This window comes from Cavia porcellus, unplaced genomic scaffold (genome assembly GCF_034190915.1).
Source record: "Cavia porcellus strain 051 isolate PalLab524CR breed Dunkin Hartley unplaced genomic scaffold, mCavPor4.1 scaffold_6, whole genome shotgun sequence".
Lineage (NCBI taxonomy): Eukaryota > Metazoa > Chordata > Mammalia > Rodentia > Caviidae > Cavia > Cavia porcellus.
Window position 1 is genome coordinate 105,177,423 of NW_026947489.1, and position 26,517 is coordinate 105,203,939.

The 26,517-nt window shown below is 52.5% G+C and overlaps 2 protein-coding genes across 10 annotated transcripts; one reads left to right on the forward strand and one right to left on the reverse strand.

The window, feature by feature from the left end:
- Nucleotides 1-5,466: 5,466 nt before the first annotated feature.
- Gatd1 (glutamine amidotransferase class 1 domain containing 1) lies at nucleotides 5,467-11,396 on the forward strand. 9 transcript variants are annotated; one of them, XR_001200836.3, is made up of 8 exons: nucleotides 5,468-5,622; nucleotides 7,012-7,088; nucleotides 7,643-7,748; nucleotides 8,084-8,191; nucleotides 8,885-8,979; nucleotides 9,405-9,498; nucleotides 9,667-9,774; nucleotides 9,862-9,945. XR_001200836.3 is itself a non-coding variant. In XM_003461309.5 (8 exons), the coding sequence occupies exons 1-8, from the start codon at nucleotides 5,559-5,561 to the stop codon at nucleotides 9,866-9,868; spliced, it is 663 nt and encodes a 220-aa protein (XP_003461357.2). In that variant the 5' UTR covers nucleotides 5,468-5,558; the 3' UTR covers nucleotides 9,869-11,396. The 9 variants fall into 9 exon arrangements, 6 of the variants coding, with proteins under 6 accessions (XP_063108055.1, XP_003461357.2, XP_013005971.1 ...); XM_003461309.5 differs by having other exon boundaries at nucleotides 9,663-9,774; nucleotides 9,862-11,396; XM_013150517.3 differs by having other exon boundaries at nucleotides 9,696-9,774; nucleotides 9,862-11,396.
- A 1,005-nt stretch (nucleotides 11,397-12,401) lies between these two features.
- On the reverse strand, nucleotides 12,402-19,677 carry Taldo1 (transaldolase 1). The gene is made up of 8 exons (XM_003461310.5): nucleotides 19,478-19,677; nucleotides 16,449-16,572; nucleotides 14,787-14,894; nucleotides 14,375-14,506; nucleotides 13,412-13,587; nucleotides 13,117-13,314; nucleotides 12,759-12,904; nucleotides 12,402-12,603 (listed from the first exon to the last, which is right to left on the reverse strand). Exons 1-8 carry the CDS (start codon nucleotides 19,572-19,574, stop codon nucleotides 12,571-12,573), a joined length of 1,014 nt encoding a protein of 337 aa, XP_003461358.1. The 5' UTR covers nucleotides 19,575-19,677; the 3' UTR covers nucleotides 12,402-12,570.
- Between the last annotated feature and the right edge of the window lie 6,840 nt (nucleotides 19,678-26,517).

Here is a 26,517-nt window from a genome sequence, read left to right on the forward strand (position 1 = left end):
AGCACTCAGGAGGCTGACTGGGAGGATTGAGACCATCCTGGGCTACAAAGTGAGCTCAAGGCCAACCTGAACTGCATAGTGAGACCCATCTCAAAAAAAGATAAAAACAAAAAACAAAACAAAACGAAAAAACCCAATGTCTGCACCTCCACACGAAAGGAGGAAAATGCTCACAATGCATACTGAGTTGATCTGGACTGTCCTGCTAAGACCTATGTGTTCAGGGGTGGGCCCTCAGCTTGGCACTGTCTGGAGGTTGTGAAACCTTTAAGGAGGGTCCTAGTGGGAGGTCCTCAGGTCACCAGGGGTGTAACCCCACCCACCCAAGTTGCTAAACTAGGGTCTCTTCACTGAACTGCACTTAGAGGCATGTGCTGCAAGGGAACCTCGGGACACTGACCTCTCCTGGCTCTTATGCTTCTGGCGAGAAATAAGTTTTGATCCAACACAGGCACCTTCTATGACACACTGCCTGACCACCATCAGCTCGAAGCCTCTAAAGCCATAGGGCAGGATGAACCTTTTCTCTGTGAGTTACCAACTGGGCCTGACGGCACATATCTATCATCTCAATTCTCCGGAGGCTGAGGCCAGAGGATTGCCAGCCTGGACTGAACCCTACTACAAACGAAACAAATCACAAAAAATTATGTCTAACCTGGTCCACACTGTGCATCCAGAATTCTCTACCTCCAGGATTTTCATCTCAAGTTTTGTCCCCAGCCCCTGGCACCCACTATCCTACTTCCTATCTCAAGGGATCTGGTGACTAGGGCAAAATGGCCTCAAGCTTCACCCATGTAATGTATCAGGTTTTTTTTTTTTTTTTTCCTGTACTGGGGTTTGCTATGACACATGTGGCCCTTGAGCTTCCTAGGGTGAAGGACCAAGGGAGGATGAGAAAATCGAGACAAAGCTGGGGTCAGGTGGAGCCCTTAATCCCATAATGGGTGGAACTGCTCAATCACTGTAGCACCTTTATTTATACACTTGGAAAGATGATGTCAACTTCAACCCCACTGTCTAGCAACCCATTCCTTGGAATGTGTAGGGGCTTGGTGTTTTTCTGGGCTGAAGCAACTTCTTCAGGTGGCTTGCCTTGGGTGCTCTTTGTTCTTGGGACAGCCATGCTCTGGCCACACCTCAGCCCTGCACATGTGGTCGATTTCCAGCTTCAACAGCTCCCAAAGGGTTCTCAGGCCTTCATACTGAGGTACACTCCCAGCTCTTTTTTTGTCTCTTTTTTTTTTTGGTCTTTTTTTCATTTTTATCGGTACCATGGATTGAACTCATGACTGCCTGCTTGCAAGGCAGGCGCTTATGCCGCTGAGCTAAATCCCCAGCCCCCACTCCTAGCTCTTTGTGTGTATAGACCAGATCTTGCTAAGTTTTCACACTGGCCTCAAACCTGTGATCCTCCTGTCTTGGCCTCTGAGTGCTGGGATGACAGTCGTATGCCATTGCACCTGGCAATGAGCCACGACTTTTGAGCTGCAAAGCATTAGACTGGATGGACCACATTCTGTGTGTACCTGTTATCTGTCCATGGACACTCAGGTTGCTTCTGTCTCTGGGTTCTCATGAACAGGGATGTACAACACCTGGGTCCCCATTTTCCTTACTTCTGAAGTGTGCCCAGCAGTGGCATCGCTGCCCCTCCATGGCAGGTATACTGTGCAGTGGTCTGCCAATCCGTGAGAACCCTGGCCTGCTTGAGTGGCTCCACTCACCATGCAGTCTCACCCTCCCCTCATCTTCTTCCTCCTCTCTGTGCTAGAGCTTGCATGTCTGCTGGCTGAAAAGCCTTCGCCTGGCCTGAGGGACTTCTACACATTGCTTATCCCAAGCTTTTGCCACTGAGGGCACTGGAAACTCTCACTTCGTGGCTTCTGGAGCAGGAAGCTGAACTGTGTCTGAGCATCTGCAGCCGGGATGAGGAGGACATCCTGCCATGCCCTAGTTCAGCAGCCCATGAGGACTCACACTGGCCTCACCCCAGATAATGAGGTTCTGAAGGCAACACAGAAGCCGTCTCCTTCCCCTCAGGAGATCCAAGGGCCCCTGCCTCCTTGCACAGTGACACTATCTCCCCCAGCTCTTGCTTCTCAGCACAGCATGTCCTGAGCCTGCAGCCATACCTGACAGATGTTGACATCACAGTCACTGTAACTATCTTGTCTCATTTCTTTTTTAATTTCCCACCAGGTTCAGCAGTTCCTGACGTCCCTCCCCTTCAGGGGACTGTCAGAATCTGCTGTCACACATCCCCAAAACTCAAAATTTCAAAGGTCCTCCAACTTGAATATAACGAACTTTCCAAAAGAGAAAACAAAAAACAAAACAAAAATATCTCAGGGACATCAGGGCTGGTTTATTTTGATTACAGAATGGCTTTTAAAATATAAGCAAAGGGGCTGGTGATTTAGCTCAGCAGCATAAGCACCTGCCTTGCAAGCAGGTGGTTGTGAGTTCAATCCCCGGTACCGATAAAAAGATTAAAAAAAAAAAATATATATATATATATATAAGCAAAAATGCTAATCTGTATGAATGATGTTGACAGTTTGATAAGGGGTTGTGTTTTCTGATCTTTATTATTTTCTTCTATTCATTTTTGGTTTTGTTTTTTTTTTTATAAGACTAGTCAAGTGCAGTAGTGAGAAGGGGGGAAACAGTAGAACAAGGAGTTCAATCTGTACTGACTGTGAACAATCAATTGAGATAACTCACTACCAGGACCAGCCTGGTTTCACTGTTTTATTTTTAATTAAAAAATAAAATAAACATAAGCAAATACCAGATTTTAAAAATATTCAGTATATTAAAAAGCACACACAGGCCTAGGGATTTAGCTTAGCAGCATAAGCGCCTGCCTTGCAAGTGTGTGGTCGTGAGTTCAATAAAAAAAAAATGAAAAATAAAAAATAAAAAGCACACATGCACTGTTAAATGTAGCACAGGCAGTGTTATCTCAGGGACAGAGGCATCTGTGTCCTGGAGAGTGCTGGAGGCAGGCCCTGCCCCACAGCGAGCCCCAGGTTATACCCCCTCTAGGCTGCTCTCATGTCCTGAGCCTTCAGCCTTTGCTTTTGGAGCACCAGTGCTGGCCTCTTCTGTCATCATGTTGCAAGCTTCTAGCAGCATGGTAGGGGCCAGGGCACATTATTTTTTTCCTCTCTAGCACCCTGTCCCTCTTGCCAAGAACAAGCAGCTTCTCTCCCTGTGACTATGCATCATCATCCCAGCAGCCCTGCCCTCTGAAGCGTGTGTAGAGAAAGCCAACAAAATCCTCCAGACCCAGAGCCTAATGCCCAAGGCCCAACATAGGGCAGATGCATACCTGTACTCAGAGCTCTTGGCTCCATACACCTCACTGGCCAGTCCCCTCAAGTCGTGACAATGGAATAGATGGGCTGCATTGTCCACTGCAGGCCAGCAAGGGCAGATACCCTGTCCTGGCAGGCATGTGCACCCATACTAGGCAAGCAGCACTGATATGACCTTCCTGAAACTTATCTCTGCTTGGCACAGAGGTCAAAAGTAAGTTGGTCCCCATCACCCTCCACCCCACAGGACTTGGATACTCACTGACCCCTTCCACTGGGTCCTCCTGACATCCTGGGTCTGTGACAGTCTTTTCCCCTCAGCTTCTTCAGGCAACAACTGCCACCATCTGTGCACATTTGGGACTCCTTGCCCAGGCCCTGCCAACCTGTGGAAAGACAGGGCAGTGGCTGGGCATTCCCAATGGTGCTGAGCCTTTCTGCCCCAGTGATCGCTTGTTCCTGCCCCAGACTAGCTTGGGGCTGCCACTCACTGCCCTCTGCTTCTTGAGCTGTGAGTCTCCACATCTCACCTAGCCCAACCCTGCCCTAACCCATGCTGGGCATGCAGCTGGCTCTGGACAGTTCTCACCCCTACACAGCAAGGAGAGGATCATGTATCCCAAAGCCCAGACCCCTACTAAGGTTTGCCTGAAAGTCACCTGAGCTACCAATGGACATGCAAATACATTGTACAGCCACATTCTCAATAAAACAGCAGTGAGCAGGTAGTGCCACTGATGCTTAGGGCTTAGGAGTGAAGTCAGTGGTCAAGAGTTTCACCGGCAGAGAGGAGCTCTGGCATTTCAGCCAGAGAAGAGCAGCCAGTGCAAAAGCACGCAGGAAAGACATAGGTGAAAGCAGGCAGGGCTGGCAGGACACTGGAGGCCCTGCAGTCTGGGCCAGCCCCACAGGGCAGAGGTCCCTTCCACCTATCCCTGGATGGCACAGGAGCAAGTTTAGAGATGGGAAACAAGCAAACATGCTCCACAGTGCCCATGTTCCTGTGGCTTGTAGCCTCCCAACAAGGCCAAACCCAACTTCAGGGGCACTCCAGCCCCCTGCACCTTCCTTGTCACTCATGTGAGAGAGCCCAGCAACTGTACCCAGTCACCAGACATCACAGATGTCCCATCCAGGTGCTAGTGCCTGTGCCTATCAGGACTCAGACTTGGCCCTGAGAGAGGCCTTCGGAGGAGGTGTGGCACATCAGGACAAGGAGGTGTGTGCCAGGTGCAGCCAGACACCTCAGCATGGGGTTCCCACCTGAGACCTCTGGCCCCCATCCTGGGACCCTTGGCAGGCCCTGCTCATCAATCCTCACAGCAGCCCACCATACCAGGGGTCAGCTGTGTCCCTGGGGTCAGCTTTGAGGATGCTACTCAGGGATGTGGGGCAGCTGCTCCTGCAGGTCTGGTAGGCTGGGGCCTCCTCTGTCACTTGGCAGGATAGGAGGCAGAGGCAGTAGCAGAAGAGGTGCTGCGTGGCTCGGAGGCACCGTGCCCTGGACTCAGCCGCTCTGATTAGTACCAATCATGACACTTTCCTGAGTGCAGCAACAGTCCTGGTGGTGGCAGGAGGGGGCCACCAGCCTCCCCACCAGCTTGGGTCCGAGCCATTCCACTCTCTCCAATCCAGACAGCAAAGGACACAGCATACCTGCTGGCCAAAGATATTCGGGGTCATCTACACCGCAAGGAAAAACTGCATCAGATGCAGCCTTGCCCCAGACAACCCGGACTTTCCAACAGGACTCAGCACTGCGTAGGCGTCATTTCAGGTGGTGACGCCCATTCCTAGGGTGCGCCTGTCCCCCCTGGAGGCTCGCTCCCCATTTGGACCATGCGGAAGCTCGCTAAGCAGGCGGTCCTTGTCCACCGGGCCGGACCTGGCAGCGCTCAGGGTCCGTGCTCCAGATTTACGCTGTGGCCTAGCTCTGTCCCGTTGGCGCGGAGTCAAATGACCCAGCTAGGAAGAGCCGAAGCCAGCAGGAGCGGGCCAGGTCTGATCAGTCTTCCGGGCCACGTAGCCGAGCAGTCTAGCAAGGCAGAAAGGCCAGAACTTTGAGCTTGCCAAAGCGTTGCTTAGAGGACGCGGGCGCGTGCGCCATGGCGCTCTTAGTTGCGCCCCCCAAAACCTGCATCCTCGCGGTGCGCATGCTCTGCCCCGCCCTCGATCTCGCTCCGCCCGCTGCGCATGCTCTGCCTCGCGGCCTAGCCAGCGGGTACCAAAGCCATGGCGTCGGAGCGGCTGCCCATCCGGCCCGCCTGTTTGCTCGTGGCCAGCGGTGTCGCCGAAGGTGAGGCGTGCTTTGCAGCTGCCCGGGCGCTGGGATCAGGTGATACCTCAGGCGGTCGCAGGGGCCGGAGGAAGCTGCGCCGCGCCGCACCTGAGGCGGCCGTTCTTGGGCGCTGCGGCCTGAGCCCGAGGCTCCCGCGGGAGGAGTCGGGGTTTTGGCCGCTGCTGTGGTTCCCTAGGGGCGGCTCTGTTCCCGCTGCTCCAGGAAGCACTCGGGAAGGGGCAGGCCGGGGCACCGGACGGCGGGGTTGTGTGTCCGCAGCAGGCGCCTGGTGCCCGGCGGGTTCTGGAAGGCGGGGCTGGCGCCTTCCTGAGCGCCAGACCAGGAGCTTGGTGGCCACTGGGGAGACATTCAGCCAGTGACCCTTCTGTCGGATCCAGGGGCCTGTAGGTCGGTATCTGAGAGGGGATTGCGTCGTGTGGTCGTGGCCTGCCGCGTTCTGTGATCCCCACGCCGTCTCCTGAGGGCGGTGAGAGGAACCCGAGGGGGAGCGGCACTGCAGTGTGGGCCTTGTCTCCAGAGGCTGAGTGCGCCAGGGAAGGCTTGCTCAGGACGGGGGTTAGGGGCTGGGACGGGGCGGCGAGGTGACTGGGCGGATGGTGGTGGCAGGCGTAAGGAGCGAGGGTTTGGGGTAAGGTGTGGACAGAATGCCGTGTGGTTTGGAGAATGTTTATTCCCCGTGTGAATGGTTGGCGATGACTGTGTTTTAATGAGGTTCAGGGATTGGATTTCGGAGTTAAATCAATGTCGACACCTGGTGCTGCAGAAGGTAACGCGAGTCTGTGCACCTTGGAGTCCAGGTGCAGAGCTGTGCTGTCCTGGAGCCTCCAGGACTGGGCAGGCCTGGTTCGTTTTGAAAGGTCCCTTGATGGCAGCAGAAGCCTGGGAACAGCAAGGCAAAAGGGGCAAAATTCCGGAGCCTTTGGAAGGGCTTGTCTTTTCTTGGGTGTGGGGAGGGCTTAGAACACTGCACTCTACAGCTGCTGCTAGTCAAAGCCCCATTTCTTTGGGCTCCGGCCTAACTGCCTCTCCCCAGCTGTGGGCACCTGGGACACTGGGTGCTATGAATGGCTGTTTGTAAGTGAGCCCTGCACTTGGGTTTGTGTTTAGAGACCTCTGGCAACTGTGTGTGAGGATGGGGGAGGTGGAGTGGTTTGGAGCCTTGAGGGGACTGGGTTGTGTCCAGGTCTGGCTAGGGCCTGAAGGCCAAGTCCCAGGCTGGGGACAGTCTGGCCTAGTGGGGCGCAGATCTAGCTGTGCTCCTTGGGTTTCAGCTTTCTAACCTGAAGGGTTCTAAAGTGCCAGGGATGACCTGCTTCTAAGGGTGGATCTAAGACCAAGAGAGCCCCCAAGGATGGCCGCCCTGTCACACCTGGCCCTCTTCTGCAGGTGTGTCTGCCCAGTCCTTCCTCCACTGCTTCACACTGGCCAGTGCCGCCTTCAACCTGCAGGTGGCCACTCCTGGGGTAAGTGCAAGCCTGCTGGCAGTGGATGCTTGGAGTCCCCACATTTTGGGGTAGAAGCCAGGAGGGTGCTATTGTCTCCTGTGAGGAACCTTCTGTGTCCTGATGGAGCTGGTTTGGGGTGAAGGTTCTGCATCTAGACCTGGCAACATCCTGAAGTACTGGTCCCCATCCCTGGGCTCTGGCCTGACTGGTGCAGGGGAGGCTTTTCACTGTGGTATGTGCTTTAAGCAGCTTCAAGTGGCAAATGAGACTCAGGTTACTGAAAGTAGCAGATGTTTCCAGTGGAAAGGGTCTGGAGTAGACACCTACTGCAGGATATAGTGTGTGCTTGTGAATTTTCACATTTCATTTATTTATTTTGGAGCTATGAGTTGAACCCTGAGCCTTGCACATGATAAGCTAGTCCTGTGCTGCTGAGGTGCATTCCTTAGCCCATTTTGTACCTTGTAAAGTCCCCTGCAAAGTGTGTGGGACAGTACTTGCCACTATCCTGAGTCTGGACCCATTTCAGTGACCCGAGTGCTCACCCTTGCCCTCCGGGATCTTTCTTGCAGGGGAAGGCCATGGATTTTGTGGACCTGACTGAGAGTAATGCACGCTGGGTTCAAGACTTCCGCCTCAAAGCCTATGCTAGCCCTGCGAAGCTGGAGTCTATCGATGGTGGGCCAGGATGCATTCCTCCTGGGCAGCATGTTCCTCTTGGGTGGGGTGCCTGAGACCTTAGAGCATCAAGGGCTGCAGATGGGTTTGGGATCTCAATGTATGTCCCATTCTTCCCTTGCAGCCACGCTGGGGCTTGCCATGAAGTTTTGTGACTGTCTAGGGCCCTAGAGTTCTTGTGCTCTTCTGGGGGAGGGGTAGGTCAGCTGTCTGTGGGGACTGTGTGGGGTTTGGGACAGTCATGTGATATCTGGCTGGTTCTTATGGGGGGGATCCTGCCCTGGCTCTGCCCTTTGAACTGACTAGTGGATTCCCGGCTTGTGGTCTCCCTTCAGGTGCCCGCTACCATGCTCTCCTGATCCCCAGCTGTCCTGGTGCCCTGGCTGACCTGGCCAACAGTGGTTCCCTGGCCCGCATCCTGCAGCACTTCCGATCTGAGAGCAGTAGGTCACAAGAACCAAGGGATAGGCTGGCAATGCAGGGTAGGGTTGGGCAGCTGCTTCAGGTTCAGAGCTGGGCATGCCTGGTCATTTCCCCAGCCAGCTGGACCTGTGCAGAGTCGCATGATCTTGCCTGGTTAGTGGACAAGTTTGTGTGCCACTTACACACACAAAGATGCAACCCTCAACCATATGATATGTTCCTCCAGCCTCGGCTCCTGAGGGTACTGGTGGCTGTGCCCTCCTGAGGACCTGCATGTGTAGGTTGATGGCAGCAGTCCTGATAGGCGTGCACAGTGTCCATTATGACAAACAGGACACTAGTTGGGGACCAGCACACTGAAAGGCTGGGCTGCCACACAGCACCCTTTTGTTGTGGAAAACAGACTCTCTGGGCCTGGAGAGGGAGACATCTCAGCTATGGGAACTCATGTGCCAGGTAGCCTTTGAAAGGTGCCAGTGAGCCCACTGCAAGGCTTATCCTTGTCTCAACCAGGGTGACCTGCAGATAGAGGCTGTACTAGGTGTCTCTCCTTCGTGTGTATCTCAGCCCCAAACCTGGAGTGACCTGGGCCTTATGCAAAACCTGGCACTGACTCTCTCCTGGAGAGGTGGGTGATAGCTAGCCTATGACAGAATGTAGATATATTCAGCCAGGCTGGTGAACTGGGCCTCGGGTTGCTTCACTACTTTCAGAGCCTATCTGTGCCATTGGCCATGGTGTTGCTGCTCTGTGCTGTGCCACCAGTGAGGACAGGTCCTGGGTGTTCCATGGCTATAGCCTGACAGGGGTGAGTGTCTTGGGAAGGCCAGTATCTGCACTCAGGTTCTCACAGCACTGTGACCCTGCTGTCCCTTTATCCGGGGCCCTTAATTCCCTAAATGAGGACGTGTCCAGTGTGACAGATGCCAGGCATACATGGGCAATGTCATTACCCACTGAGAGGCCTGGCCACAGCCACCAGCCCATCTGTCACCAGGTGCCCTGATACTGGGGAGCTGGGCCCTTAGCATGAGAGCTGCCTGTTGTGGGAAGACAGCTGGCTTTTCTGTCTCAACATTACACCCCCCTTCCCATCCTCTGCCCATCGTGAGTGAGGCTCCTGCTTTGGTGCACCCTATCTGTCCCTCGGGGCGGGTCTTGGGGGCAGAGGGAGGCCCTGGCAGGAGCAGAGCTGCTGGGGCCGTTGTCTGGCTTAGGTCCCCATCCCCACAGCCTTCTGTGTATGAGCTCATCAGAGCCCCTGGCTTCGCCCGGCTGCCGCTAGTCGTGGAGGACTTTGTGAAGGACTCAGGCGCTGGCTTCAGTGGTAAGCCTGGCATGCCCCCAAATTCCAGGTGCACCTTGGGAGAAGCTGGCAATGCCTTTGGCCACAGCCCATGCTAGACAGCCCGAGCCCCACTCAGTCACTGGGTCCTCAGTGGGCAGAAATGGGTCTGGGGACACCAGCGTCTAAGACCTGTGCCCTCCTAGCCAGTGAGCCTGATGCCGTGCACGTTGTGCTAGATCGCCACTTGATCACCGGGCAGAATGCCAACTCTACTGTCCCTGCTGTACAGAACCTGCTGTTCCTCTGTGGCAGCCGGTGAGGCTTGGGAGACCTGGCCTGGACCTGCCCTGTGACTGCTCCTTTGTGTGGGTGCTGAGCCTTGACTATGTGTCCATCCTGCAGGAAATAAATCTGCCAGCAGACACTACCGCGACATGGTCCAGGTGTCCTCAAGAGGCAGCTGGACTGACTCTCTGGCTCCAAGGATTCCACTGTTCCCTGCCTGATGAAATCCCTTGAGGAGGCCATGGCCTGGACTCATTTTGGGGAATCGGCTACTCTCTGGAGAAGCCATGCTTTCCTGGTCCCTTAGTGCCCAGCAGTCTCCCCAGGTGGATCGGGGATGATCAAGAGCTGGTGGCCAGAGAGCCCTGAGAATTCCTAGTTTTGTGTTCTTGGAGAGCTGGTTGGCCAGTGAAGTGGAATCCACCATGGGTATTCAGGAATGGCCTCACCCGTTAGTTGTTACCCCATGGGAGGCTCCCTCTGACCAGGGTGAACAGGGTTTGATCAAGCTTCAGCCCTGCACTCCTGCTGAGGGAGGAGAGGTCCTCACTGCAGCTGGGATGGTACTGGAACCCTGGCAGTGAACACAGTGATGTCACTGTGGTCCATGTGGCATCGGGAGTGTCTAGTGGAAAGAGCCTTTCCCATGATGCCCAGACCCGGGCTCCATCTACAGAAGCATGGGTGGCTTGGGCTCTGTTGAGATAGGATGAGCCCTGGCTTCCTGGGCCCTTGACAGGCCTTGGCAGGGAGGGAGGCACCAGAGTGGCTGCCCTCCTGCATACAACTCATTTGCTTTCTCTCCCGCTGGGCCCCCTCTGCGCAGTTGCTGGCTCTGAGTCAAGCTCCCCAGAAGCACCAGCCCCCAACCCAGTTGGGGCCTTCCCTTCCCTCCCAATCCTGCACTCCCAGCTTGACTGGTTCTGCTGGCCACGTGTCCCCAGGCACGGGGTATCTCTCATGACAGAAGATGTGGGTGGGAGGCCCTTGATTCTGCAGGACCCAATGGAAGAAGACACCAAGGCAGCCCCACTTGGGGCTGCTTCCTTCCAAGATGGGCTGCTGTATGCCTTGTGCTGCCCAGTCCACTCCCAGTGTGTCACATACACACCTTGACAAAACTTCAGAAGCTTGAGTTATGTCCTGGCTTATTCTGTCCACACAGCTGGAACAGAAAGTACAAACACATAAAGCAGTGCAGGGCATTTCCACGGTTCTAGCAGAGCTGTCCTGTGAGGGCTTCCTGGCTTCTGGCTGTTCTTCATGGTGGTGGGGTTGGGTGTGTGCTGGGCCCATTCCGATAAAGGCCCTAATCCCACTCATAGGAGCCCCTCTGGCCTGACTGAAGACCCTCCAGTGCTAGGGTCGCCATCCTGTTGGGAGCTCTGGGGGACACAGACGCAACCCAAGGCCAGCATTTTGGATGGTGTGGCATCTGCTGAACACTTCTGTTTGGGTTGCTTCAGCGCTGCTCCCCAGAGGCTAAGCGTCCAAGGGGAGGGGACAGAGCCTCCAGCATCGCAGCAGCGGCAGAGGTAGAGCTGGCAGGCTTTTCCCCCCTAGGTTGTGTTTGTAAGCAGAGCCCATGTGTCGCCAAAATTGTAGCACGTGTATCAATTAAAAAGGGCAGGTTGGCTTCCCTATGAGGTGTATCCCTGTATCCTCAGAATTTTTAGTGTCAAACAGGAAGGAAGCTGACACACAATTACCAAGGCTGGATCTTGCTACTGTGAAGCCAGTCATCAAGAGCCTACTGCTGGTGGGTGTGGGTGATGGGCTTGAGGGACTGGGACTGCAAGTACAGGAGTGGGTGAACTTAGATTTGTGAGTTACATCTGTAAGCCTGTGTGTGACCTGGTCCTGTCCCTAGGCTGCTGAGGAATAGGAGGGACCTACTTGTGGCCCTGCCCAGTTCTCTGACACCTACTCAAAACAGCATCAGTGGCACCCCAGCAGGCTGTGGCACATCAAGTAGGGAGCTGTTACTGTCTAGCTGGGCCTTAGACCCACTCCCTGCCACATGCCATGGTACCCTGGGCGGTGTGAGTCTGCGGAGACAGCTAGGATCCTGGGGCATAGCAGCTTGTGGGTAGTTTGGACCTGGCCAGAAGCCACTCCTAGACTCTCCCAGGCCTAGGCTTACCTGACTCAACCCCCATACCCTCCTCTGGCTGCCTGGCCTCAGTGTCCCTGGGAGCTACCCAGGGCCTCATGTACACCTCCCAGGTTCTGGGTCTGCCTGGTTTCAGAGCCAGCTATAGTGACTATCATATGCCACTAGTGTTCCCCACAGGAACCTGCCCTGCTGGCCTTGGCCAAGGGCAGCAGACTAAGACGCTGAAGAGCACCTACACCTGTGCCCTCAGGGGCTCAACAGCCCAACACTTGCCTGTGCCACCCCACCCCATGGCAGCTTTGAATCTGTCAGCACATGGCACAGTCCAGGAATAGGGACCATGCCAGAAATGCCCTGGGCCAGGGCCCCACCTTCAATACCAAGGCCTGGGGCTTAGCAGCTCCCAGTGTAGCCAGGGATACTCTCACTGGGAACCTTGGGGCTGTTTGCCCCATCCCCACCTCCTCACCTGGCCCAGATACCAGTAAACAGTGGGCACAGTAGGGCATGAGGGTGACAAACAGCAAAATGAGCCAGCACAGGAAAAGCAACTGCTTTAATGCATTAGGCAGTTTTACATAAAATCAGAAACTGATGATTCATCCCTGTACAATTGGTCAAAAAAACTAAAGAGTCCACAAAGCCTTGCACAGCAGGACTCTAGTCACAGGCAGGATGGCAGATCTGGGGTCCACAGGCTCTGATGCACACTACTTCCCATTCTCTGCACTGAACATTTTTTCCTAGAAAAGAGCATGATGAGCTGTGTCTAGCCCTCAATGGCTCTCTGAGGCTGTGGCTAAGCCAGGCCCCCTGCCATATAGGCACCCACATCAAGCTCCCCTCTGCCGGGTGGCTCAGGCCAACCTGGGCCTAAGACCACCTGCATGGAACTCACTGTCAGCATCCGCTCCAGCTTCACGGCATCAGCAGCAAACTTGCGGATCCCCTCAGACAATTTCTCTACAGCCATCTGGTCCTCATTGTGCAGCCAGCGGAAAGACTTCTCGTCCAGGTGTATCTTCTCCAAGTCACTAGCCTGGGCTAGAGGGACACCACACCTCTGTGCCTGCCCTGGTCCCTGAGGCCTGACATCACTCATCAACCCTTGGCCCCCTCAAGACTCCATGGTTAGTGACCCAAGTGAAATGCACAGGGGGACCAAGCCCTCCCAAAGTCTCAACCATGCCCTGAGCTGCACCTGTACCCAGGGGTCCACAGCCTCAGCAGTGGCCATGGCTGAGCCTAGGCCTTACCTGCCTTTGCTGAGAGCACAGGTGTCAGCTTGCTGCTGTCCTTAAGCAGCTCACCCAGGAGTTTAGGCGATATGGTGAGGAAGTCACAACCTGCCAAAGCCTTGATCTCGCCTGTGTTGCGGAAGGAGGCGCCCATGACAATGGTCTTGTAACCAAACTTCTTGTAGTAGTTGTAGATTTTGGTGACACTCTTGACCCCTGGAGGAAACCAGAGAGTCCCAGGAGGCCTCAGGTCCCACTCCATCCTTTTGCCCCCAACCCTGTCCTCACCTGTGATCTTAAAGAGATTGCTTACCAGGATCCTCCAAAGGCTCGTATGATTTCTTGTCTGTGTTTGCCACGTGCCAGTCCAGGATGCGCCCCACGAAGGGAGAGATGAGTGTCACACCCGCCTCAGCACAGGCCACGGCCTGGGCGAAGGAGAAGAGCAGCGTCATGTTGCAGTGGATGCCATACTGTTCCTCCAGTTCCCTGTGGGGACAAGGAGGTCAGTGCAGGCCCTCTGTGGTAGGGAAACCCGGAATGCTCTGCAGGGCTGGGTGATCAGGACGCTCCCTCCACCTGTCCACGCCACCGCACAGCCTCTCACTGTACCAGTGCCGAGGGCCCGCATGTCTGTCCCCAAGGCACAGAATAGGGCTGGGCTTCCAGCCTAGGGTTACCACCCTTCCTGGACCACCGTCTAGCAACAAAGGATGTCCTGAGGTGCAGACTCGCTCTCCAGGAGCCCATTTCAGAGGTGACCACCAGCTGGCCACATTGGGAGTCCAAAGGCAGCTGTCCCAGCCTGCACAGCCCTCCTCCAACTGTGTGACCAGCAAATGCACTCAAAACCAATGTGTATTCACAAAGAGCACGCAGTAGCAAACCTCAGAGGCCTCCCACTGACTGTTAGCCCTGTGGGTGAGCAACTCAGCAATTCCCCTTGGTTACTCAGCTTTCCTGCCTCTTCTACGTCAAGCACGTTTGTATAACCATGGTTTGCTGCTGCTTTTTTTTTCCCTTTGGTTTTTGAGACAGGGTTTCACCATGCAGTCCAGGCTGGCCTCCAATTTGCAGTGATCCTCCTGCCTCAGCTTCCTGAATGCTGGAATTATAGGCATGCACCACCATGCCTGGCCAACATGCTTTCTGTCCACTAGGCAAAGTGAGATGTGAGATGTGAGGCTTCCTGGCAAGGTGAAGGCACACTGTTGGGTGAGCCTGTGCTGCCCAGCACAGACTTGGCCTAAAACCTCCCACAGGCAGGGTCACTTACCTTCCAGCCTGGATTCCCTCCCAGGTGGATGACAGCTTGATGAGAATTCTGTCCTTGCCAATTCCTGCCTCCTTGTAGAGCTCAATGAGGCGCCTGGCTCGGGCCACCATGGCATCCTTATCAAAGGACAGCCTGGTGAAGCAAAAAGACCACACACACACCCTGTGGGCACGAGCAAGAAACATGGTGCCCAGAGCTCTGGCCTGAGCAGTCAACAAGGTGCAGAGCCCTTGGCAGTGTGGAGGCTGCTTACTGTATTGAGAGACCTCAGCACGGAGTTCCCCAATACCAGGAGTGCCAGACCACACGAGGACCCCAAGAAGCAAACCTTGTCCTCCTTCTCTGTTCCTGTCCCCTGGGATAAAAACTGGAGAGAGGTGGCCCAATAGCCCATCTTCCCCGGCATTCTTACCTTGCATCTACTTCTGTGGATACACGGCCTGGAATCTTCTTCAGTATTTCTGCTCCAAACAACACAAAAAGTTTATCAATAGCATTTTTAATCTGGTCCTCTTGTGACCTGAAATTCACAGGGAAAAAGCAGGTTAGGAGCTTGTGAGATTACACAGGGTTTCACCATGGAGCTGACCAAACAGTAGGATTCCAGCATGGTAGCATATGCTACAAGGTAATCCAGCATGCTGGGAGGCTAAAGCAGGAAAGTGCCAAGGTTGTGCTTAGCCTAGGCAATTTACTGAGACCCTGTCTCATGATTAAAAGCATGTTTTTTGGAAATGTAGCTCAGTGCAAATGCCTTGGATTCATCCCTAATCCCAGTGCAGAAAATGGACAAAACCACTATTGAGTAAATTGTGTTTTTTGGGGCTGGGGATTTAGCTCAGTGGCATAAGCACCGGCCTTGCAAGCAGGCAGTCCTGAGTTCGATCCCCGGTACTGATAAAAAGGAAAAAGACAAAAAACAAAACAAAAAATTATGTTTTTTGTTTTTCCTTTTGTACCAGGGATACAAACCTTGCACTTGCCAGGCAGGTGCTTGTGCTGCTGAGCTAAAGCCTCAGTCCTATCGTGTGAATTGTACTCAATAAAACCTGCCTTGTAGAGTGATCTTTTCACCCTCTCCCAGGTTGGAAGGGCAGACACCACATGCAGGGCAGGTGCTATTCCAGTGGGAATAGTCTGAGGGTTCCCACCAGCCCACTGCCCAAGGTGACACTTCACCAGTGTCCTGTGCTACATGCAGTCCTGCAAATGTGGGAGCAGAACCTCCCTGAGGCCATCCCATAGCAGTTCTGGGGTACAAGGAGCAAAGGAGGGGCGGGAGGGAGACTCGTGTGCAGAGCAGTTGTCATGTGGTCCAGGAGGCCTGGCTAGGTGTTAGGAAGGCCTGCTCCTTTCAGGAGCCACACTGCCAGCTGGGTCAGGTGTGGCCCTGAGCCATGTGTTACCACCAGAAAGGAAACTGAAGCTGTGTCTGTGGCTGCCCAGGTGACAGCAGAACCAGTGCAGCCAGCCACTGGGCACAACTAGGCAGGTGGTGGAGCAGCACTGAGCAGACCTGCCGTTAACATAATAAACGACAGCAGGAAGGTAGAACAATGTTCAGGATTCTGACCACAGGGAGTTTGGGGTGCCATCAGCAGTCCCTGCCACAATGAGTGTGGCCTATCTGTGCAAAGCTCACTTCATAAGCCAATGAGAGGCCAGGCGAGGTGGTGCATGCCCATAATCCCAGCACTTGGGGGGCTAAGGTAGGAGGCGCACCATAAGTCTGAGGTCAGCCTGAACTACATTGTGAGACCCTGACTCCAAACAAACCCTGACTCCAGTGAGAGCCAAGCATGGTGGTACAGGCCCATAGATCCAAAAGAATAACAGAAAATGGTGGGGCTCATGTGAAGGGATAAACCTAAAATCCCAGCACTGAGGAGGCTGAGGCAGGAGGTTTACAAGTTCAAAGTCAGCTTGGACTATACAGTAAGATCTTAACTCAAAAAAGTGCTAAGGAACAGTTTGGCTTTAACCCCTAGTACCACAAATGAAAAGGACAGGATTGGGTAGGGAGGGCAACAGGCCGAGGAGACCAGTGAAGCTTGCTGGCCGCAGCCACACTTACCCGCCTAGCTTCTTCCCATAAGTGATCGCCTCTTCCACCAGCCCTTGGTAGGCTGGCATCTGGGCTGCAGCCAGGATCAGAGATGGGTTGGTGGTGGCATCCTGGGGTTTGTACTCATCGATGGCTAGGGAAAGAATTTTGAAAGCAGGAACATAAGTAGGGCATTTGCTTCCACCCAAACTCAGCAGGGCCCCAAGCACTCCCCAGGACAAGGCAGAGTGACAGGGCGGTCACCAAAAAAAACGTGTGGTGGCTCAGGGGCCACTAGGTGGTGCTGGCCCAAAACGAGTGACAACAATACAGGTGGCTGGTGGCAACAAACACTACACTGTACTCAGTTACTGAGAACTGAACCCAGGGATTTCACACTGAGCTACAGCCACAGCTCTCTGTTTTTTTTGACAGGGTCTCACTAAGTTGCTAAGTTACCTAAGTTGGGCTTGAATTTAGTGTCTTCTGGCCACAGCCTCCCAGAAGGCTGGGATGATACACCCACACTGGGCTAAAGTGTCTCTTTTAACACATTTATCCTTTCCCAGGAATCCAAATCTTAGGGTTTAACTGACCCATCAACCCAATGGAGTATGCTGGGAGGAGCAGACAAAGGTCCAGTCTTGCCAGGAGATAAATTTATTATTTGACAGATTATAGTCTTTTTTTAAAAATGGTACTGAATATTGAATCTAGCACCTTCCCACTGAGCTACATCCCCAGTCCTTTTTATTCAGTGCAAAGTGGCTAAATTGCTTATATTGAGTTCCTCCTCCTGCCTCAGTCTCCCAGAGTGCTGGGATTGCAGGCAGTGCATGACCACGCCCAGCTCAGCAGATTAGTATTTCCCAATTTCCAAAGTATTCTTTAGTAATAAAACTATGGTGCTAGAGGGCATGGCAGCCTCAGGGGCACAGGAGATCTCCACAACTCTTACGTCCCCGCTGTTGCTGACACACAAATCCAAGTTAGAAACAGCTGCAGGCGCACCCCTAGTGCAGGCCAGAAACAGAGCACTGAGCCAGTCTGCATGTGGCACAGCTCATGCCAGTGCCAGCTTCTTGTGTGGCCATCTCTGGGAAAAATGGGCAAAGGGTTCATGAGCTCATTTTGCAACTTCTTTGGGTCTGTAACTACGGTGTTTCCAAATAACAAGTGAAGAGAAAGTGTGCTAGGTGGTGATCTGCTCAAAACAGTGTTTGCTTGTATAAAACGACACCTGGATAAAGTCAGCTTTTTTTTTTTTTTTTTTTTTTTAAATTGGTACTTGGGATCGAACTCACGACCGCCTGCTTGTAAGGCAGGTGCTTATGCCGCTGAACTAAATCCCCAGCCCCTAAAGTCAGCTTTCAACAAACTGAAAACAAAACCCACAACTGAAAACAAAACCAAAAGCCTAGGGATGGGTGGAGCTCATGTATTCTTCCCCCAGGTTGCCTCTCCAGCACTGCCTGGAAAGGAAAAAAGAAAAATAAGAAACCAAAACCCATGAGGGCCAACAGACACATTTCAGGGTCAGGGAGACTCAGATTTCATGCAAAATGAGGGGAGCAAGTTGTTCTGGGAACAGAACCAAAGAGGTTTTTTTTTGTTTTCTTTTTGTTTTGAGGATCAAAGAGTTTTGATTTTATTTTTAGGGGCCTATGACCCACAGAATAAAGCACCTAAACCAGTCATAGCACTTGCCTCCTGAGTGCTGGGCTTACAACATGCAAGCCTGGCTATAAATATATTTTCAACAAAATTGTTAGTATTCATTTTAGAAAGCAGGCTCTCAGTTTAGAGCCCTTTCAATAACAACATTCCAGGTCCTGCCTTGGAAAATGGATTCGGGGGGGGGGGGGGGGTCCTGCACTGCCAGGAGGCTTAACAAGTGTTTTGGTCGGCCTGAGGGTAAGCTAGCCAGGCTCAAAATGTAGACAACGCTCGGGCTGCTAAGCAAACACTGCACCTTGAGGGCAAAGAGTTGAGGAGTAGAGCCAGGTGCAGCTCTGCGCACTTCCTTCTTACTAAGAGACACAGGCCACTCCAGCAGGCCAGAAGCACCTCATTGTTCCCGGTCAGCAGTTTCTGAAGCCCTCTAGGGCTTGTACACCACACAGGCCTGGTATACACTGCTAGACCTAGAGCCAAGCACTAACTCCATCTTTTATATAGGGTAGTCAAATATGCCTAATCACGCCCCACGGCTGTGCTAGATAAACAATGTGCTTATTCAGTTACCAAGAGGAATTAAAGCCTGTTTCTCAAGTCACCGTGAGAAAGCAGAAAAGAGGATGCGCTTTTGTACTGAGTACTCACATTTGCAGCTATTTCGCGGTTTTCCTGAAAGTCTTATTGCACCGCAGGTCAGGGCGCTCCGGACTAGCAGTGCAATCCTTCTTTACACTTTTTTTTTTTTGTCTTTTTCTTTTTTATCGGTACCGGGAATCAAACTCACGACTGCCTGCTTGCAAGGCAGGTGCTTATGCCGCCGAGCTAAATCGCCAGCCCCTTTCTTTACACTTCTGTCTGCCAAGATTTCTACTAGCCTAGGAAAATCTGAATCCTAACAGATAATCTTTTGCTCCGCCTAGAGTCTGACGCACCCACACGGAGTTTGTGGGGCCAGGCCTGGCACCTGCCGCAGGCGGTCAGCAACTGTCCACACAGAGGCACATGCAACAGGCTAAAAGGAACCTGAAGTCAGCGCGAATTTCCGCACGACTGCCCTACCCTGTAGCTGCAAATCCGCCCCGGCCCTCAGACGCCTGTCTACAACTCAGCCAGGCAGCCGGCGCGACAGACCTCCCCAGGAGGCTCGGAGCACCGCCAGTCCAGCCCGCGCGCCCCGGAGAGGTGGACCCGGGTGGCGCCCTTCCCCGACCTCTCCCACCGCCCGCAGGCGACTCTGGCCGAGCTAGGCCCGGGCTCCAGCCTCAGCTCCAGCGTCCTCCGGGTATCACCTCTGGGACCGCCTCCAGATTGCAACCCGGAACTGGGGCACTCCCGGACGGGGAGGGCTCACGCGCCATTGGGCTCGCTCCGCGACCCCTCACCGTGGAAGTCGCCCGTGTCGGCCACAACTATGGTGAACTGCTTGAGCTGGTCCAGCGCTGATTCCATTCTCTGCCGCTTCACCGGGGAGCCCAACATGGCGAAACGCGCGCGTAGACAACAGGAACGCCGAACCCAGAATCCCCCGCGCGGCCGGGCCAATCGAAGCGCCGGGAGACAAAACTCTGCCCCGGAGACACGCCCGCCTCGAGACAGGACACTCCCCTGGAGACAGTCCCTGCCCCCAGCTCCGGGGTTGGGGCAGCGGAGTCTGGCGGGTGCTGGCAGAGGTCACGGCCCCGCCTCCAAATGGGCTGCGTCCTACGGCAAGTCCTGCCACCACCACCCTCAAGGGTGAAAGCAGCGCCTTGTGACCCAGCCAGCATCTCGGGGTCTCATCCAGTCAGACTGACAGCCGTGCGCGCCGCATGCTCAGGAACGCAGCAGCACCCCTGGGAATGTGTCATAAGTTTCTTCTTGGCCCCTTCAGGCCACCGAGTTGTGTGTGCGGTCTCCCTGGGGTTGCGGTCACTCTAACATACTCATATCCCGAGTAAACAGGCAAAAACAACTCAGAAACGACACCCGTTCAACGTCCACCCTTGTGTGTCTGTGAGTCTGGTGTTAGCTCAGCTCTCCAGAGGCTGTGCCAGGGGAATCGCCAGGAGTTCGAGGCCAGCCGGGGCTACACAGTGAGTTCAAGGTCAACCTGAACTACAGAGTGAGATTTTGTCTCAGGACAATGCAAAATGACAGACACAGAAAAACGACCAGGATGGGGGAAGACCTCACACAGCAGCAAGGCCTGAACCTGCAGGGTGTGTGGGGCAGAGGAAGATGGCCCAGCAAGGACAGAGAAACAAGAAGCAAGAGTTGAGAAACTAGACAGAGCAAGGCCAGCTGTGTCAAAATATCCAGCATCAGTAGCTGAAGGTCACCCTGCCCCCAAGGCCTTGAGGCAACCACAAACCCAAAAGTACCTGACCCTGGCCAAGTCCAGCATTTCTCGTATTGTGGCTTTGACTCCCACTCATAGGCTCCCACCCCAGGTGACCCCTCCTTTAAAAACTTTCTGTGGTCAAAAACACCCCTCCTGCCAGTTCCCAGCTCCACACCCCTCCAAACTTCCGGAGTGGAAGGAGACAAGGAGCACCAAAGCTGGCCAGGAAGCAGGCTGACCTGCACAGAGCAGATCCCAAAACCCTGCACATGCACTTCTGAGAACTGTGCGTGTTCTCCATGGGTGGCCTCCACCTGCCCTCAACCCGGAGAGAGGGATGCAGACAGGACAGTGGCGGACTAGCGCCCTGCCGTGAGTCCTGTTCCCCACACAGAGGTCCCCGTCCTTGTGTGATAACCTTCCTCTCTTGATGCCTGAGCTCTGTGCTTGCGCCACAGTATTGAGAACAAGGAAATGGTCAAAGGAAACTCAAACGAGATGATGTTGCTTTTATTTGCAGAATTCTTCTATGCCTTACTGTAATGTATACCAGAACACAGAACTACAGTAATGTACCATATGGCACAATCAATAAAATTACAGTACTGTGTGAACAAAGTGTACTGTATGGAAAAAGAAGACACTGAAGCTCTATAATAAAATGTACAGATGTGGTGGTGCATACCTGTAATCCCAGCACTCTGGAGGCTGAGGCAGGAGGATTGCTGCACATTTGAGGCCAGATGGACCACAAAGTGAGTTCAAAGCCAACCTGCACTACATAATGAAACACTTTTTGTCTCAAAAAGACAAAAGCAAACAAACACAAACGAAAAATTCCTCCTAAGTCTGAGCAGTAAGTGGTAAATCTACACAACAGGTTGTAAGTTCAGTCATTAAACAGGTCATTAAGTAAGGGCTGTCTGTGCTCATTCACCAGCCTTTTGTTGGCCCAAATGCTCTCTGCAGCCTGTTTCTTTTCCCATCTTTAATAAACCTTGCTATCGTTGGTACCATTTCTTTGCTCAAGACAGAAAGAACCTGGTACCTACTTCTAGAAAGAGATTCTGGCATCCCAAACCTAGTAACACTGGGACCTTAGTGATGCTGCCCCTGCTAACCCTGCGTCTTCTCTGCACTGAGTGCCCCTATGCTGCTTCTGCTCTTCTGCTTTTTTTTTTTTGGTGTTTTGAGACTGGATCTCGCTGTGTAGCCCAGGCTGGCCTCTATCTTGACAAGATTCCCGTTTCCCTCAGCCCCGGCTTCCCAAGTGTGGAAATACGAGTACCACCACACACAGCGCTTGTATTTTGAGACAGGGTCTCTGTAAGTCACTAAATTGTCCAGGCTGAGCTTGAATTTGCAGTCTTTTTGCTTCAGCCTCCCATAGTGCTGGGATTCAAGCTCAGACCACCACACCTGGCTCAACTAATTTAAGTTGGACAAGAAGGCCTTGGACTTCCTGAAGAGCAGGGCCTGCCAGCTGAGTTACTATGTCGGGGTGTTATCTGGTAGAGCCATGGACAAGTCCCACTTGTCTCTGACCTTAGGTCTGACCACACATGCTGCTAAAGCCAGCAGAGCCTCAGAGGCACCCTAGACCTTGTCACCAGTGTGAGTCCTGGATTAGTGGTACGGGGGAGTAAAATGACAGCAGCAGTCTAGAGTCCCTATCCTGGGACCTGAGATTTAAAACAGCAACCAGAGCCAGGTGCAGTGATCACACCTGTAATCCCAGAACTGAAGCTGAAGCAAGAGGATCTCAAGTTTGAGTCCAGTCAGGGCAATTTAGTAACTTAGCACAACCCTGTTTCAGAATTTTAAAAATGTAAAATGCTGCAGATATAGTTCAATGTGAAGACCCTCGGTTCCATCCCAAGTACTGAAGGAAAAAAAAAAAGACAAAGGCTGGAGACTTCGAGGTGTTGCCCAGTACATCTGGAACTGACCCATGAAAGCTGGCCAGCGAGTGTCCTTGAAAAGAACTTTAGTTACTTTTATCTTGGCATGCCGGGTCTTGAAGCAGGTGAGATAGGCTCCATAAAATAAAGGCTAACAAGCCTTGTTTTGCTGACTTTTCTAAACGACATACGTACGCCCAAATTTTAAGGTGACAAAGCCTTTAGAGAAGCAGGTCAGCTCATTCTAGTTTCAGTCACCTATTGAGCACCCATAGGCCCAGTGAAGAGCCACGGGTTCTGTAACAAGCATTTTTAAGTCCCATCTCAGGGGAAAAATTTATGTTTTTAATGAATAAGAGACAGGCCAGGGGAGTTTGTCCTTTGTCCCTGTGGTGGTTTGAGCACAGCAGTTCCAGAGCCAGCTTGGAAGGAAGTTTTAGAGGTGTCAGAAGACAACAGCAATGAAAGAAGAAAATCAGCTTTTTTATCAGTACCAGAACTGGGCAATGCTTCATTTGCTGGGCCAGGATGCGTGTGCTGGTAGGCAGGACAGAAGGATCAGCTTTGTGGATAGAACAGGACTGGCGAGAGCAGAGACAGGTCCACGAAGTGAGTGTCATGACACAAGCCTGCAAAGTCAGCACTGGGAGCCTGAGACTGGAGGATCACAAATTCTAACCCAGCCTGGGCAATTTAGCATCTTAGGGAGATTCTCCCTCAAAATATACACCAAAAAATAGGAAGAAAGGGAAAGAAAAAATATATTTATACACCAAGATAGGATAGCTATACAGCTGGTTTCTCTTAGTTCATTAAAAAGGTTTGTGCTAATATTTTTTTGTGCAAGATATCATGTGTTATACTAAGATGCTAAAAATTAAAATCATTGATTAAAAGATAATTAACAAAAATAGTTATTTAAAAAGATAGTTATTAGTAATTCTGTTATTCTGAACTGAGCTCATTATCCTAGTAACCAAGCACCAATCACACAGTTATAAATTAACTGACCACGTCATTTTGCTGTTCTGTAATGCGTCATCCCCCCCACCTTAGTGATCTGTGTGCTATGTCAACTTTTGTTCCCCTTGTACGAGACAAATGATGTTGTGTCAACCATTGTTCCCTTTATGAGAGACAAATGTTCCTGGAATTGGCAGACCAAGGGCTATGAATTGGCTAACCACCCACTGTGAGATGCCTCTGACCTCAAGCAAAGGGGAACAAAGGCCCACCTTATTTCTGTTTCTCATCACTATGTACTTATGATCAATGAGCTAATCATAAATGAACTATAAAAATCAGTCAAAACTCTAACTCAGTTGCACAGCTTTGCAAATTCCATCTGTACTGTGTCGCTGGGCCAGCTAAAATAAAAGTGCTTCTTTTTTTTTTTTTTTTTTACAGCACTTCTTTTAAAAAGATGTCTTGGGGCTGGGGATTTAGCCCAGTGGCATAAGCACCTGCCTTGCAAGCAGGCGGTCGTGAGTTTGATCCCCGGTACCGATAAAAAATGAAAAAGACAAAAAAAAAAAAAAAAAAAAAAAAAAGATGTCTTGCCCCGTTTTTCATCATGGGGCCTTGTTTTTTGAGTGGAGTACAACATCATGCCTATAAATCTTGTACTCTGAATAACTACTACGAAGACAATCATATGCAATCTATTAATTATTGTAACTCTCCTATTAAGCTGCTCTGGAATTCTGTTTTATTCTTACTGTATTTTTCTTTCTTTTTAAAATTTTTTTTGTCTTTTTCGTTTTTTATCAGTACCAGGGATCAAACTCATGACCGCTGAGTTAAACCTCCAGCCCCCTCTCTTTAAAATTTAAAAAAAGAAGAGGTTAAAATACCTGCTAGACCAGGGATATAGTTAGCAGTATAGTACCTGCCTGGCAAGTACAAGGTCCTATGTTCAATTCTGGATACAAAAACAAAACCACCAGAGAATGTAGCTTTGTGGAAGACCTTGAGTTCAATCTTCAGTGCCACAGAAGAAAAGAAGCAGGGCAAAGAGCAGTCAGCCCTTCTGAGGTTACTCTGGGAAAGCCAGCGGCCATGCGGGAGGCCACCCCTTTCCCTGTGCTAGGAGCTAGCTCCCTTGAGACAGACATGGACATCTCCCCTCCTGATACCAGGAAGGTTGGATAACAAACAGCTTTAGCTCGGTGATGTGGAACATTAGCTGAGTGTCCCCATTTTGGTGCTTTCCTGATTTCCTGGAGCCTGTTGCAGGAGTTTGTCCCAAATGGCTGTGGCTTCCTATCACCTGTATTTCTGTTTGCTTTTGCTGCTCTGTTGAGTTTTACAGGGCTGGGATGAAGTAGGACCTCATGCAGGCTGGGCAGATGTTCTGTGTGATGTTGTACGGCACAGGAGGACCAGGTACAGCTGAGTTCTGATCCGTGGGACATGGGAACAGCCTCTCCCGAGGGCACCCTAAGCCCTGACCCTGGTGGCCCATACATGCAGCCAGCCAGTGTGGGCAGATCACCCTCTTGCAGGAGCCCCTCCCAGATTGAAGTCAGCTGGCAGGGCTGCCTGGGGCAGTGTCCAGGAGCCAGGCATGCACGGGGAGGGCCTGGAATGCTTGTACCACTGGATCATAACCACTATGAGGCCTAGTTGCCATACAAAGGAGGCAGAGTCAGCAGAAAGCAGGACAAACAGCTAAGTGGACCCCAACCTAGGGGGGGGCAAACATTATGGATGGTGTAACAGGTGATAACCATGGTACTTTGGGAGGTGACACAAAGGCCATCCTTTCACCCAGCAACCATCTCTGCTGGGGCACCATGGGGGCTGGGAAGGATGGCATGGCCAGCTAGGCCAACTCAGGAAAGACAAAACATCCAACAGTAGGACCTGAGGAGGTTTGCTCTGCTCACAGTTTCAGAGGGTTCAGCCCATGGTCAGCTAGCTCAGTGGTAGAAGGGCCTGGAGGATAAACGCTGCTCACCCTGTAGCCACCTTGAAGCAGAGAGGAAGAGCCAGGCACAAGAACACTTCTTCCAGGGGACACGCCTGTGACCTTAACACCACGCCCCTCTCCTAACAGCACATTCCACCATGGACTCCTCAGTGGATTCCAGTGCTCAGCACAGCACCAAATGATCCAGCCACCTTTAAATACATGAGACTTTGGGGAGACATTTTTTAAAATTTTGTTTTGTTTTAGTTATTTTTTGAAACAGACTCTCTCTGTGTAGCTTTGAGCTCACTATGTAGCCCACACTGGCCTCAACCTCACGACAATTCCCCTACCTCAGCCTCCTGCATGCTGAGACCACAGGCGTGCATAGGCGTGATGCTTGGAAGTGACATGTCCTGAATTTAATGATGAAGGCAAGCAGGGAAAAGAAATAAATTAATCAGTTAACAACCCATTAACAAACTTTATCTTGAAATGATGGTTTAAATCCTGTCCTGGTCAAGGGCCCTGTCCAGGGGCCATGGGGACCCCTGTCCTGAGCTCCTGTCATTGTCAGTGCAGCTCACTATTCTGTCCTACCCCAGGTGGACACAACACCTTAGCTCTGGTCTGGTGGCTATGCCCAGCTGTGGCTGCTTGTGCTGGTGGCTGTGGAACCTGTCCCAGGACCCAGTCCTGTCCTGCCAGCCCCATCCTGGCTCAGTGGGCCCACGCACTTCAGAGACCCCTGGTCCTGTGAGTTTCGGAGGCACCACAAGGTGGTTAGTGGTGTGGCTGGGGTCCTGACGCAGCCCTCCAGATGACTGAGGTCCCCTAAGGTGTGCAGACCTAAAGACTGTGGCTTCACTGTGCCAGGGGTGGCAGTGGGCGCTCAGAGCTGGGATCTCTGGGAACAGCACAGCCAAGGTGGTAGGGACAACACAATGGCCAATGGGTAGGGTTGAAGTGGGAAGATCTGAGAGCCAGAAGGCTGGAGAGACCACAAGAGAGGGGCAGGTAGAGGATGGGGTCAAGGACGAAGAGAAGGAGATGAGCTGGAGCTGGAAGATGGGAGGAGAGCAAGGAGTCAGTGTGGCCAGGGCCAAGGAAGGGCCACACCGGGGCTAGGCAGGCTTGGGGACACCATGTGACTGAGGCAGAAGGGAATGCAGTGTGGCCTAAGCAGTCACTGTCAGGGCAGAAGCAGGTACTTGCCAATGCCTGCACTGCTCAGGAACAACCCTGAGACCATGGCTGCAGGGGGCACAGGCAGATCCTCCCTCTCAAGTT